This window comes from Girardinichthys multiradiatus, chromosome X, assembly GCF_021462225.1.
Source record: "Girardinichthys multiradiatus isolate DD_20200921_A chromosome X, DD_fGirMul_XY1, whole genome shotgun sequence".
In the NCBI taxonomy this organism is placed as follows: domain Eukaryota; kingdom Metazoa; phylum Chordata; class Actinopteri; order Cyprinodontiformes; family Goodeidae; genus Girardinichthys; species Girardinichthys multiradiatus.
In genome coordinates, this window is record NC_061817.1 from 30,907,182 (window position 1) to 30,919,446 (window position 12,265).

General features: G+C 39.5%; 1 protein-coding gene across 1 annotated transcript in view; it reads left to right on the forward strand.

Annotated features, from left to right (window-relative positions):
* LOC124863352 (zinc finger protein 385C-like) overlaps positions 1 to 12,265 on the forward strand; it is a 210,300-nt gene that overhangs the window by 160,304 nt on the left and 37,731 nt on the right. Inside the window, exon 4 of the mRNA XM_047357699.1 lies at positions 7,261 to 7,403. Coding sequence (XP_047213655.1) covers positions 7,261 to 7,403 — 143 coding nt within the window. The remainder of the gene's footprint in view (positions 1 to 7,260; positions 7,404 to 12,265) is intronic.

Here is a 12,265-nt window from a genome sequence, read left to right on the forward strand (position 1 = left end):
TATATTTAAAACATGTTTTCATTCTGAGAGACAAATAATTACTTACGAGTTCGGGGAATTTTATCTGACAGCAGCGAGGAATGATGATAGATGGGTTGATTTGTGTGGTTGTCTGCACTTGGATCTATTAATATGTTAGATTAGCATGTACATAGTTACAGTTTTGTGCCTAAAGTCTAGATCGTGGTTTAGATCATGGCAATCTAATTGACTATGCAGCTGTCCATAAGAGATGGACAGCATGAAAAAATATGCAAGAATGATGGAATAATTTATTCAAACAAATATCACCAATCTGGAATAATCTCAAGTTTATTTAAAAATGTTTTCAAGTAATTATTTTTTTTATTTATTAGAGAGGCCCAATTATGCATTGCCAAAATCCACAGTTTGCTCAGATCATCTTTTTTTCTTTATTGTCACACCAGGGCTACCAGCAAAGGATAATCCATTCTTTTTTGTTTTGTAAAGTATCAGTTGGCCATCCATCCATCCATCCATCCATCCATCCATCCATCCGTGAGAAAGGACTTGCCTGAGAAATCAATGCATATTCTTGGTCAGCAATATCTCAACCCCTGCTACGTTGAGTCAGGGTGGGGTAGTTTCCATTACTTCAGTTACGGCTTTGGGGTTGAACTCGGATGTCCAGCACATGAACAGAGGTCATGAGAGGTCATTGAGGGCATGCACACATCCAAAATACATTGTTGGACTCTCCTTTAAAATCATTAGTGGGTGTTCAACACACAAAGATTCCTTTGGATATTTTTGACAGTTCCTCATATCTGTTCATAAAGTTTGTGATTTATTGAGTTGCTGTGGGATCAGCAGGACAAAATGTGTTACAGTAACTTGAGTAGTATGAATCCTGTATTAGCTATAAACATCCTATTGTTCCTTTAGCCCTTTCTAATCACTTTTCACTGAGACAATGTTATGAAGCTGTCAGGAGTAAATGTTCTTTTCTGACTGTCTGATTGTCTTCCTTGCACTGTCAATAAAAAAAACAGGTATCTCCATGGAGGAGGAAACAACCTGGACCAGAGGTTGAAACCAGAACCCTCTTATATGCTGTAGATGCTTACTCCATGGTAGCTTTACATAATAACTGGGCAAACTTAAAAAATAATTCAGATTTTCTTCCAGTAACTTAAGTGAGCATGGCAGGGAGAACACTAAACCATATAATATTCTGCTGTGCAACAGGCAGCCGTAATGACTATTTATTTACATTGGGTACAGTAGCTCAAATCCAAGGTATAATTAAATAAAAGGAAAGCTGGACTCATCTTGTTGGTTTAAAGAAAACATTATCTTTGGACATTTGTTTTTTGATAAATTCATACTGAGTTAAACTCTTTGCAGACAGAGCCTTTTGTGTCAAAAAGAAACAGTTTTTTTCTATTCTGCTCCCTATGCCATTTACCACCATAGATATGCAGAATGGATATATGTTGTGAGGATGTTAAAAGTGAGGAAATCCATTTTATCACAAAACAACAGGAAAACAGGATGAACTGCACAAGAATTACAGAAAATAACTTCAATCTTGAGTTGTTTGTTTTGAAATGACCAAGCTAGTTAATGCTGGAATCCTCTATTTTCTAAGGTGCATGTGTAAAAAATAATTGAAAAATCTATGTTTGAACTACACTCAGATGCACCACACAAACACACACATACCCGAGTAGATGCAATGTGACAGCTGTTGTTGTGTAACCAAGCCCAGTGACTCATGAAAGGGAGGAATGTGGCGCTGTGATGGGTTGAGGAGGAGGAAGAGGAGGCCTGCCTCGAGAAGGTTTTCCAGAGACAGTCAGCTATGTTCCCAAAGTCATCAGGGAGAGAGAGATAGAGGGAAAGAAAGATGCTGGAGATTTGGTTTCAGGCCATGCCTCAACAAGCCCTTGTCTGGATGCGGAACCACAAGTGAAGCGTAAACAAATATGAGCTCTGATGCAGTCATGACCGTGGTCAGAAGAACCATATGGGTAACCACATGCAAAAGTGAACTCATAGGATTCAGTTACTCGGTGGAAGAGGATGCAGAGTTATAGGAAGAGCATACTGAAATAAAAAAATGCGCTCCTCATAAAGAAATGGGCTTAAGCTTGCTTTAAACTGTGCTCCATTTAGAATCATTCACAATATATGCCAAGTACAAAATTGTACCTTGTTTGATTTTGTATGAGCCTCTATATGTGTGTGTGTGTGTGTGTTTTGTGGATTTGCTTATATTGACTTTCTCTTGGCCCAGGAGCTATTTGTTTTTCAGCAATGCGTAGGCAGTTTTGTTGGGATGTGTGTGCGTGATATTCGCCTAGTACATGCAATCTGAGCACACACACTTCCACATTTGCTGTCATACATGCCTGGATTCAGGCTGGGCCTCCGTGGCAGTGTTATCATCCAAAGAGGCAAACAGCCAGCCCCTGATTTAATAAGCTGCCTGGGGAGTAACAGAGAGGTGGGAAAGCACTATCAGCTGATAACTGTCCTCCCTGCAAGCCCATCTTTTTCCTCTTATAGCTTTGCCAAGAGAAAGCTTGGCTTTTCCTTGTTTTTTGTGTGAATGCGCATGCCGCGTGTGGGAGCGATCCCCTGCCGGCTTCAGCCCACGTGTCTGTGGGCTGCATCCGTGCTGGGCTGCCTCGTTCTGGGTGTCAGACAGACAGAAGAGGAGAGCCCACACATGGCAAAGCCAGGCCAGATCTTCACGCTAAGGAGCATATGCACAGTCCCACATCCACTAATCGCGCACAAAACATGCGTCTTGCGTCATAGATGGCAATTCTGCCAAGCAGGAAAACTCCATGGCCCAGAGTACTGACAAAATCCCCATCCCTGTTGGCCTCTCTTCTGCACTTCACATGGCCCACATAACACAACAATCACTGCTCACAAACCTGACAGCAATTCTACAAGAGGCATCTCTAAAATATTACAACAAATAGGAACAAAAATATACCACAAAATGTTGCAGAGCAACTGTGATGCTTTATTTTGACATTTTCAGTTTCTGATGGCTTTGAAAGAATATGTGAGCAGTCTCTGTGAACTCTTTATATGTGATCCAGCTGACTGTCTCTAAATTGACTGAATTTTAATAAGCTAAAATATGTGTGAGATGGTTGCATTCAATACGGTGACATTTATGTGTTTGGCTTCCTGTTTAAATTATATATATTTTTATATATTTTAGTGAAAAGTTGAACTGATCTCCAAAAAGCTTCCTAGTAAAGATAGAAACACTTTGAAAAGTGCAATCATTGACTGTTGTTTTTAAAATATATAAGACCCAGAAATGTCTGAAAAGCCACGCAAAAGATTTAATTAAAAAAGTTAATTTTATTTATCTCATGTATGTTTGTTGTGTTTATTAGAGAGCAGCAATAAGAATTTTGTGGTTGAAGTTTCCAGTTTTTGTAAAGGTTTGTCCTGTTGAAGTGGATTTTAGCCAATGATTTTACTTAATAAACTATAATTTAGGCAGATCTTAAAACATCATTAAAAATATTTTTAAAGCCTTTCTGTTATGACTGGTTATGAATTGTTAATTTTAGGAGCAGAGATATAATGCTGTGTGTGAGTGAGCGCTGGCACAAAAAAGGGTTTTACTCTTTTAAAACAAAGACAAAATAATTACGTCTTTAGCATCTTAGTGATTAGCACCATTAGCATTTGTAAAATAGAAGTCTTCATGAGAGAAAGTGGATTAAATCCTGAGATTTCTAAACTGATCGGAGCATGTGATCAGCTGTCAGAAAGTCTAATCAATGCCATTCAAGCTGAAAACCAGCCGATTTTTCAGTGTACCTCTCATATCTAATGCAATATCTGGTTGAACTCTTGACCTGTGCTCGATTCTCAGGCACCTTAAGAAAGTTGCTTGAATATGACTTTCATAAAGTGTTAGTGTTTAGTTTTTAGCACTGTAGCTTATATCAGACATAATATATACATTTTAGAGCTTTACAATGAGTCAGACCATCATCTAGCGTTTAATTGCTCAACCTTACATTCTAAAAATTAACTGATATGATTCTCACATGGAAAACCACTACTAGGAACTCTATTTTCCCAAGTAAATATTTCCAAAGTTTATAATCACATTGAGCAATTTGTTTCCTTTTAGAAGAAAATGGAAAGAACTGCTAAAGACATAGATCTGCGGAGTAGTTGTGCACCAATGCACTGTACAGAGACAGCTTCAAAAAGGAAACATTTCCTGCATCCTTACCCCTGACTGTGCTGCAATTTCCATTGTAAGCCAATAAAGTTCAGACTTGGTGTACCAGCAAAGTTGTGTTTGGATGGAAGAAAAGGGACAAAATAATAGTAAATGTTTCCTTTTAGACAATCACGTTGAGTAGCAAGGACAGCAATTCTTGCATAAAACAAATAATTATGGTGATGTTCTCAACAACAAACATCAAACTGCGCATCCAAAAAAAAGGATAGCCTATATAAGAAAATATTGGTCCTAAAGGTAAAGCTTCAGATCGATTCTGAGCAAGGATTTTTTTTCATAAAATTTTTTTAAAATTCTAAGTAGATTTCAGAAAATCTATGCGACTACCAACCACGTTTTAAAGAAGCATGACTAAAACCCTCCATAACAGGTGCTGAACAACTTTAAGTTGCAGTTTACAAGATTAAACATTGCTGTGGTTATCTAACTAATTACTCATTTAAAAAATTTAAACAAATGAATCTTAAAACCATACAGAAATACAATGATGCAGGTTTTAGCTCACCTGAAAATGTTTTCGCCAATTTTAAAAAATAGCAGCTCTTTTTACTATTTAACTCCAAGCACACAGGGATATAAATCTTGTATTAAATATATTCTCTTTGAAGGGGCATCTATTGTACTTTAAAAGCTGGTGAATTTGTACAGTTTGTGGTTGCTTTTTTATGCTGTGAAGGCAACAACGCAGCCATGGCTCTTCTGTTCCACAAGAGCTGAATGACAGGCATGCTTCGGGGTGGCCACTGTGACCCACAGCTGACACCAATGATTGATCCTGGTGCAGGAATAAGTGCCTGCGCACAGCTGAGCGGACCAGTCCACTGAAATGCAGCCAGGCGGAAAATTAGAAATCTCTTCATCCCTGGTCCATTTGAAATCCGATATCTCTCGTCTTCCTCTCACGCAGCCACCTTTCCTTGGCCAATAAATCAGTAGTTAAATGATGTGTTTATGTGCATGTGCATGCATGCGCAGGAGGGGGAGGTTTTCTGTCCTTGAGGGCTAAGAATGCACATACAGGTCCTTCTCAAAAAATTAGCATATTGTGATAAAGTTCATTATTTTCTATAATGTAATTATGAAAATTTAACATTCATATATTTTAGATTCATTGCACACTAACTGAAATATTTCAAGTCTTTTATTGTCTTAATATGGATGATTTTGGCATACAGCTCATGAAAACCCAAAATTCCTATCTCAGAAAATTAGCATATTTCATCTGACCAATAAAAGAAAAGTGTTTTTAATACAAAAAACGTCAACCTTCAAATAATCATGTACAGTTATGCACTCAATACTTGGTCGGGAATCCTTTTGCAGAAATTACTGCTTCAATGCGGCGTGGCATGGAGGCAATCAGCCTGTGGCACTGAGGTCTTATGGAGGCCCAGGATGCTTCGATAGCGGCCTTTAGCTCATCCAGAGTGTTGGGTCTTGAGTCTCTCAACGTTCTCTTCACAATATCCCACAGATTCTCTATGGGGTTCAGGTCAGGAGAGTTGGCAAGTCAATTGAGCACAGTGATACCATGGTCAGTAAACCATTTACCAGTGGTTTCGGCACTGTGAGCAGGTGCCAGGTCGTGCTGAAAAAGGAAATCTTCATCTCCATAAAGCTTTTCAGCAGATGGAAGCAAGAAGTGCTCCAAAATCTCCTGATAGCTAGCTGCATTGACCCTGCCCTTGATAAAACACAGTGGACCAACACCAGCAGCTGACACGGCACCCCAGACCATCACTGACTGTGGGTACTTGACACTGGACTTCTGGCATTTTGGCATTTCCTTCTCCCCAGTCTTCCTCCAGACTCTGGCACCTTGATTTCCGAATGACATGCAGAATTTGCTTTCATCCGAAAAAAGTACTTTGGACCACTGAGCAACAGTCCAGTGCTGCTTCTCTGTAGCCCAGGTCAGGCGCTTCTGCCGCTGTTTCTGGTTCAAAAGTGGCTTGATCTGGGGAATGTGGCACCTCTAGCCCATTTCCTGCACACGCCTGTGCACGGTGGCTCTGGATGTTTCTACTCCAGACTCAGTCCACTGGTTCCGCAGGTCCCCCAAGGTCTGGAATCGGCCCTTCTCCACAATCTTCCTCAGGGTCCGGTCACCTCTTCTCGTTGTGCAGCGTTTTCTGCCACACTTTTTCCTTCCCACAGACTTCCCACTGAGGTGCCTTGATACAGCACTCTGGGAACAGCCTATTTGTTCAGAAATTTCTTTCTGTGTCTTACCCTCTTGCTTGAGGGTGTCAATAGTGGCCTTCTGGACAGCAGTCAGGTCGGCAGTCTTACCCATGATTGGGGTTTGGAGTGATGAACCAGGCTGGGAGTTTTAAAGGCCTCAGGAATCTTTTGCAGGTGTTTAGAGTTAACTCGTTGATTCAGATGATTAGGTCCATAGCTCGTTTAGAGACCCTTTTAATGATATGCTAATTTTGTGAGATAGGAATTTTGGGTTTTCATGAGCTGTATGCCAAACTCATCTGTATTAAGACAATGAAAGACCTGAAATATTTCAGTTAGTGTGCAATGAATCTAAAATATATGAATGTTAAATTTTCATCATGACATTATGGAAAATAATGAACTTTATCACAATATGCTAATATTTTGAGAAGGACCTGTATGTCCAGTAAAACTTCCCATCCCTCTAAACACACTATGGTTGGCTTTTAAAAAGAAACGCATTTTTACACACCAACTTACACTACTATGAGCTGCACACCCTAATAACTGCTTGTCCCATGCTTCTTTGCAGAATAGCCACTTTAGAAAGGGTTATCTCTGTTTCATGTTGCTCCATGTGTGGACAGTTATCTTTATGATATTAAAATTTGTTTCATGATCTGAAACATCTACTAAATGTGACAAGAAGAAATCAGTAGGAGCCCACATATTTTTTCACAGCACTGTACATAAGATACATACAGGTAATTCTTCTCTAATGAGACAAAGCTGGATTATTGTACCTCAGCCTTTACTAAACATCTCTTTGTGTTCTCTAGGTACATCTACCCAGGGCAACTCGCTCCTTGCTTCTCTCCCCGTGCCGGGGCGGCCTCTGCAGCCTCAGCTCAACCTCAAACACCTCCTGCCCTTCAGACTTAATGGATCCTCACCCCTTAGCCTCTTTCCAAACTTTAATACGGTACGTTTCATGTGAATTTAGAACAGAAGGCAAGCAATCTTAAATTAACAATTTCAGCTAGATTAAAGCTCTTCAGCTGAGCCTGAGATGTGTTTGTGAATTATATGGTAAAGTCAGCATACATTTTGTGAGAACTGACAGACTCACTTCATCACATTGATTTGTTTTGTGTAAAATCAAAAATAATTTTGTTGCATGTTGTGCAATCTTTGTAAGAGCAGAAAATGAGACAAAAAACAAAAAAATATAAATTTGTTTATTCATTTTTATCATTTTATGGCCTAAACAGTACTGATCCAACTACCAGGTTACTCTCTAAAGACTTAACTTTTCCATCATATTGCAGCCTTTTAGGTTTAGATTATAATCTTCATTCAAGCTTGGTTTCACTTCTCAACACTGCTGCCATTATGACAGCATTAGCATCCATAGATGGGACCCTTATTACTTTGCTCCAAACATCAGCAGCAAACCACTTGGTTTTCCTGCACCTCAGCGTGATGCTTACCTGTGACTGGAATTAAAAGCTTGTGTCTTTGATCCTTTCTCTGCCAACTTTATGCCCATTGTCGTTTTGTGTGTGCGTGCTGGCAGGAACTTCAAATTTCTTTTGATCTTAGTTTAACACCCTCGTTGTGTATTGGGTTCACTGCTTTCATTGCACTTCAGTAAAAAAAAAAAACTTCAGCACTGTGGTCTATAAATGGAGGACAAGCTGCAGCTTTTACATATGGCTCGTTACAGCAGAGGATATGTGGGAGGGGGTGGGTGAGACAGACGTTTGCTGTATGACGTACATGTAGAGGGTCACCAACCTGATACGTGAAAGGTTCAGTGTATTCATTTGCTCTGCCGCCCACTGTACCACCTTGTAGAAGACAGTCTATGCTACTGGCAAAGGCAGCATTGTAAACACTTATTTCTCTAACACCCTTATGTATTTATATTAGCGGTGGAAGCTGTGGGCTCAAGTCTCCTGTCAGTGTTTTGTCTGTGTTTCACTTTGGGGAAAATTGCTGGATCTATTTCCAGTCCATTGCAAATGCCCAGTGGTTCTTACAAAAATTAACAACTATTTTAGGAGAAAAATACAATTTGGACATATGAACGAAGTACATTGCCTTGGAACATTATTCACACCCTTGAATTTTCTTCACATTTTCTCCCCTCACAACCACAATTTTATTGGGAATTTAGGCGATCGACAAACACAAAGTGGAGCATAATTGTAAAGTGGACCCTAAATTATATGGTTTTTTTTCACTAATAAAAATTTGAAATGTGTGGAATGCAATATATGGCTTTAAACACAACTACAAACCTACCAACACATGATTGTCCACCTGAACTGACAAGCAGAGAAAGGAGAGCATTACTCAGAGAAGGAGCCATGGAAACTGGAGGAGCTGCAGAGAACCACAGTTCAGGTGGGATAATTTGGTGACTCCACAACAATTAGTTGTGTAGTCTTTTATGGCAGTGGGATGAAGAAAGCAAATTGAAAGAAATAATTTGTTGAAAGAAAGCCATAAGAAGTCCTGTTTGCAGTTTTCCACAAGCCAAGCAGGAGACAAACCACGTGTTCTGGTCAGATGGGGCCAAACTTGAAAACACTTTGGCCTACATGCAAAGTGTTAGGTGTGGTGGAAAATTCACACTGCACACAACCCTGAACACACCTTCCCCTCTGTGAAACATGGTGGTGGTAGTATCATACTGTGGTAATGTTTTTCTTCAGCAGGAAAAGGACGCTGATCAGAGCTAATGGCAAGATGAATGGAGCTAAATACAGGGCAATTCTGAAAGAAAACTGTCATAAGATGCAAAAGACTTGAGACTGAATGCAAAAGCATGGCATGCTTTTCTTAAATTTTGTTGAAAAACATTTTTTGAAAGCATGCATTGCTTTCCTTACACCTCACAACTATCAGCTACTATGTATCAGTCTATCTTGTAAAATGCAAATAAATTATTTAGATATTCGTGTTTGTAATCACACAAAAAATTCAAGGCATATCTCTGTATACTTTTTTAAAGCACTCTGTAATTTTGCCTATTCAACTTCCAAATTTCGTAAATACCAGTAATCGTGTTGGAAGTAGCTATTGCACAATGAATATACAATATAGAAGACAAATTGGAGCAGGAATGGAGGAAGTACGTCACAGAATGTATGCATACATTTTGATAGTTTGATGAAATAGCATCATATCACTGTTTCAGCGCCAGAACAAGATGATTAGCCTCCTTACACACGGTCCGGCAGTACAGCATCTGGCATTAATCACAGCATCCATTCAGCTCGGAGCCCCAGGTTTTCTTAGTCCTGATAAGGTATTTGTTGCACCATGCATCTCCAGAGGGGAAGATGAATGCACCTGTCTTCAAACCCAAATAGTCTGCAGTTACCCTGGTGTCCCTTCTTATACAGTCTCTTCACATCTCTGTCGGTTTCTTTCTCCCGAGCTTTCCTGAAACCCCAGCACGGACTGAGCCGCCTGGCGCAGAAAAACTCCTGTCTGTGCTTGAATAGCTGGGAGACCGAAGGACTGGGACAAAAGAGGCATTTATAGCAGTCGGTTTAGGATGACTCCACACAGACAATGGACACATTCTTCAGTTCCTAAAACAAATAGCTGGGTGCAGTCTGCCCTGGCGAGCTGGACAGAGGGCAGGAGGGCTGGGAGCGCTACATTTCAGTGGTTGTGCTATAGCTGGCAAGAAGAAAAGTCACGTTACCCTCAGAGGTAGCTCTGAGTCATAAAACAGAGACCAAAATCAGCTAAATAGTCAACCCTGGGGGAGAGACACACCACCAGCATGGAGGTATCTTTGCCAGGTGTGTTGATGGTGCCTCTCACACCTGTCCCTGAGGACTCTGTAGTAAAAACTGAAACCAATCTTCATGAGGTACCAGCCTCTCTGAACATGACGCAGTTTTGGAGTGATCTGAGACAGCATCCGAGTCAATGCTATCAATACACCAACACTCCTTAATCTCTGGGCAGCTGAGGCAGACAACAGTGTCAACAGGTTAGGTTCAGAGACTCTGTTGGTCCAACTAAAAGTAAGAACAGCCCTCTCCTTAGCTATCCTCAGATGTGAGCCATGGAACAGACAGGGTGAGGCCTGTGCCAGCATGATTGTGATATTTTATACCCCTCTGAAGGGTGTCCTGATTGAATCAGCTGTCATTGTGGGCTGTAGATCCTATAATGAAGCCTCAGCTTTCTTTGCTGTTCATAATATGCCACCAGGGACTTGTGCCGTCTTTAAACGGGCAGTTAAATCTATATTAGTCTGTTTGAATAATTTATCAACAATACTTCACAGCTGCAGTGATTGATAAAGGAGCAAACGGACATGTTTTTGAGATCAAGATTGAGTAATTCTTTTATGAAAAACCTACTTTGTCTTTATGTTGACGAACATTAAGAAAATGATTCACCAGTCTTACGAGTCATTAAAATCAAATAAGTCTCATGACCTGTCAATGAAGTCAAAAAACACGTCACTGACCATAAGAAGGAGTTTAACACTGCACTCAAACGAAGTAGAGATTTGTTTATAACATATTCTTATTATGATTTGAAAGAATCAATGTGGGAAGAGTGTGCACTCAAAGGTTTACTGAATAAAGTTGAGCTCTCTTTAAACGGATGAGGAACAAAATGGTCTCATTTCCAAACTTCTCTTTTCAAAACTGGACAAACATAGACGCTAAAAACAAACTACGAATCCACTAGTAAAGACTGTTCTGGTCACTTGGGTATGGATGTTTCCTTGCTTGGATGGAAGTGCTATTCCTAAGTCCAATACCATACCTATGAAAAACCTTCTCATGTGAAGCGGACCCACATAACTAGTGCGCTAAAGCAAGAAGTTAATTAAACAATTACCAAGAGCTTGTCCTCTATTTCATCAGAGATCTTCACAGATGTGTGACTTCACCTCTTAAATAAAACAAACTGTCTGCTAAGGATTGTTTTGCACATTGGACATATTTTAAACATCTGACCATTGGATAAAATGCTGGTTTACAATTTCCAGTGAGTAAACAAACATTCATTATTGGACCTCACGATGAAACAAGGGTTAACCTTCACAATCCCTTGTTTTGTCTTGCATAAAAAAAGTCATGCAGCCGCAGACAGCTCTCATATAAACAGAATGTCACAAACCCATGTTGTTTTGAGAAATGATTTATTATTTTGAGAAACACACTTTATTTTGGTTGAACTGAGCATTTATTCTGGTTAAATCACAAGACCCAGCAAGCCAGCTAAAGTTGGCAATAATAAAAATACAAATCAATAATAATAATAATAGTAATAATTGACTTAAATTTGCTGCATAGCCCATACGTTGTCAGGCGTCAATACATTAACCTAATTAATACCACTAATTATGTAGTAATTGCTTTTGGAGTCTTCAGATGACTAAAAGCTTAATGTAGAGCTTCTGAAACCTTACTTGCATATATCTGCTGTTTTCATTACAAATTTCTGATGATGCAAATTAAGGGAACTTTAAATTATTATCAAACATTTGTTGAAAACACAAGTTGATAACTGTTGTGGGAGTGAGAACAGCGGCAGAACATCTGGTAAAAAATATGTCTCATAATACGGATCTGTAATCAAAATGCAGCCACCAGCAACATATGCTCTTTGCTGTATGAGTGGGAAATGCATTCAAGATCATGACCTATCATACACAGTCACTGCAGAGGTACTGAGGTATTCTGCTCACATCAAATAGAGGCAGCATTCTGATTAACAAAGTGTTGGAATTATCATTATCGATTAATTAATATTTATCAAGAATTATAATTAACAATCATAATTTGACCAAATTAATTT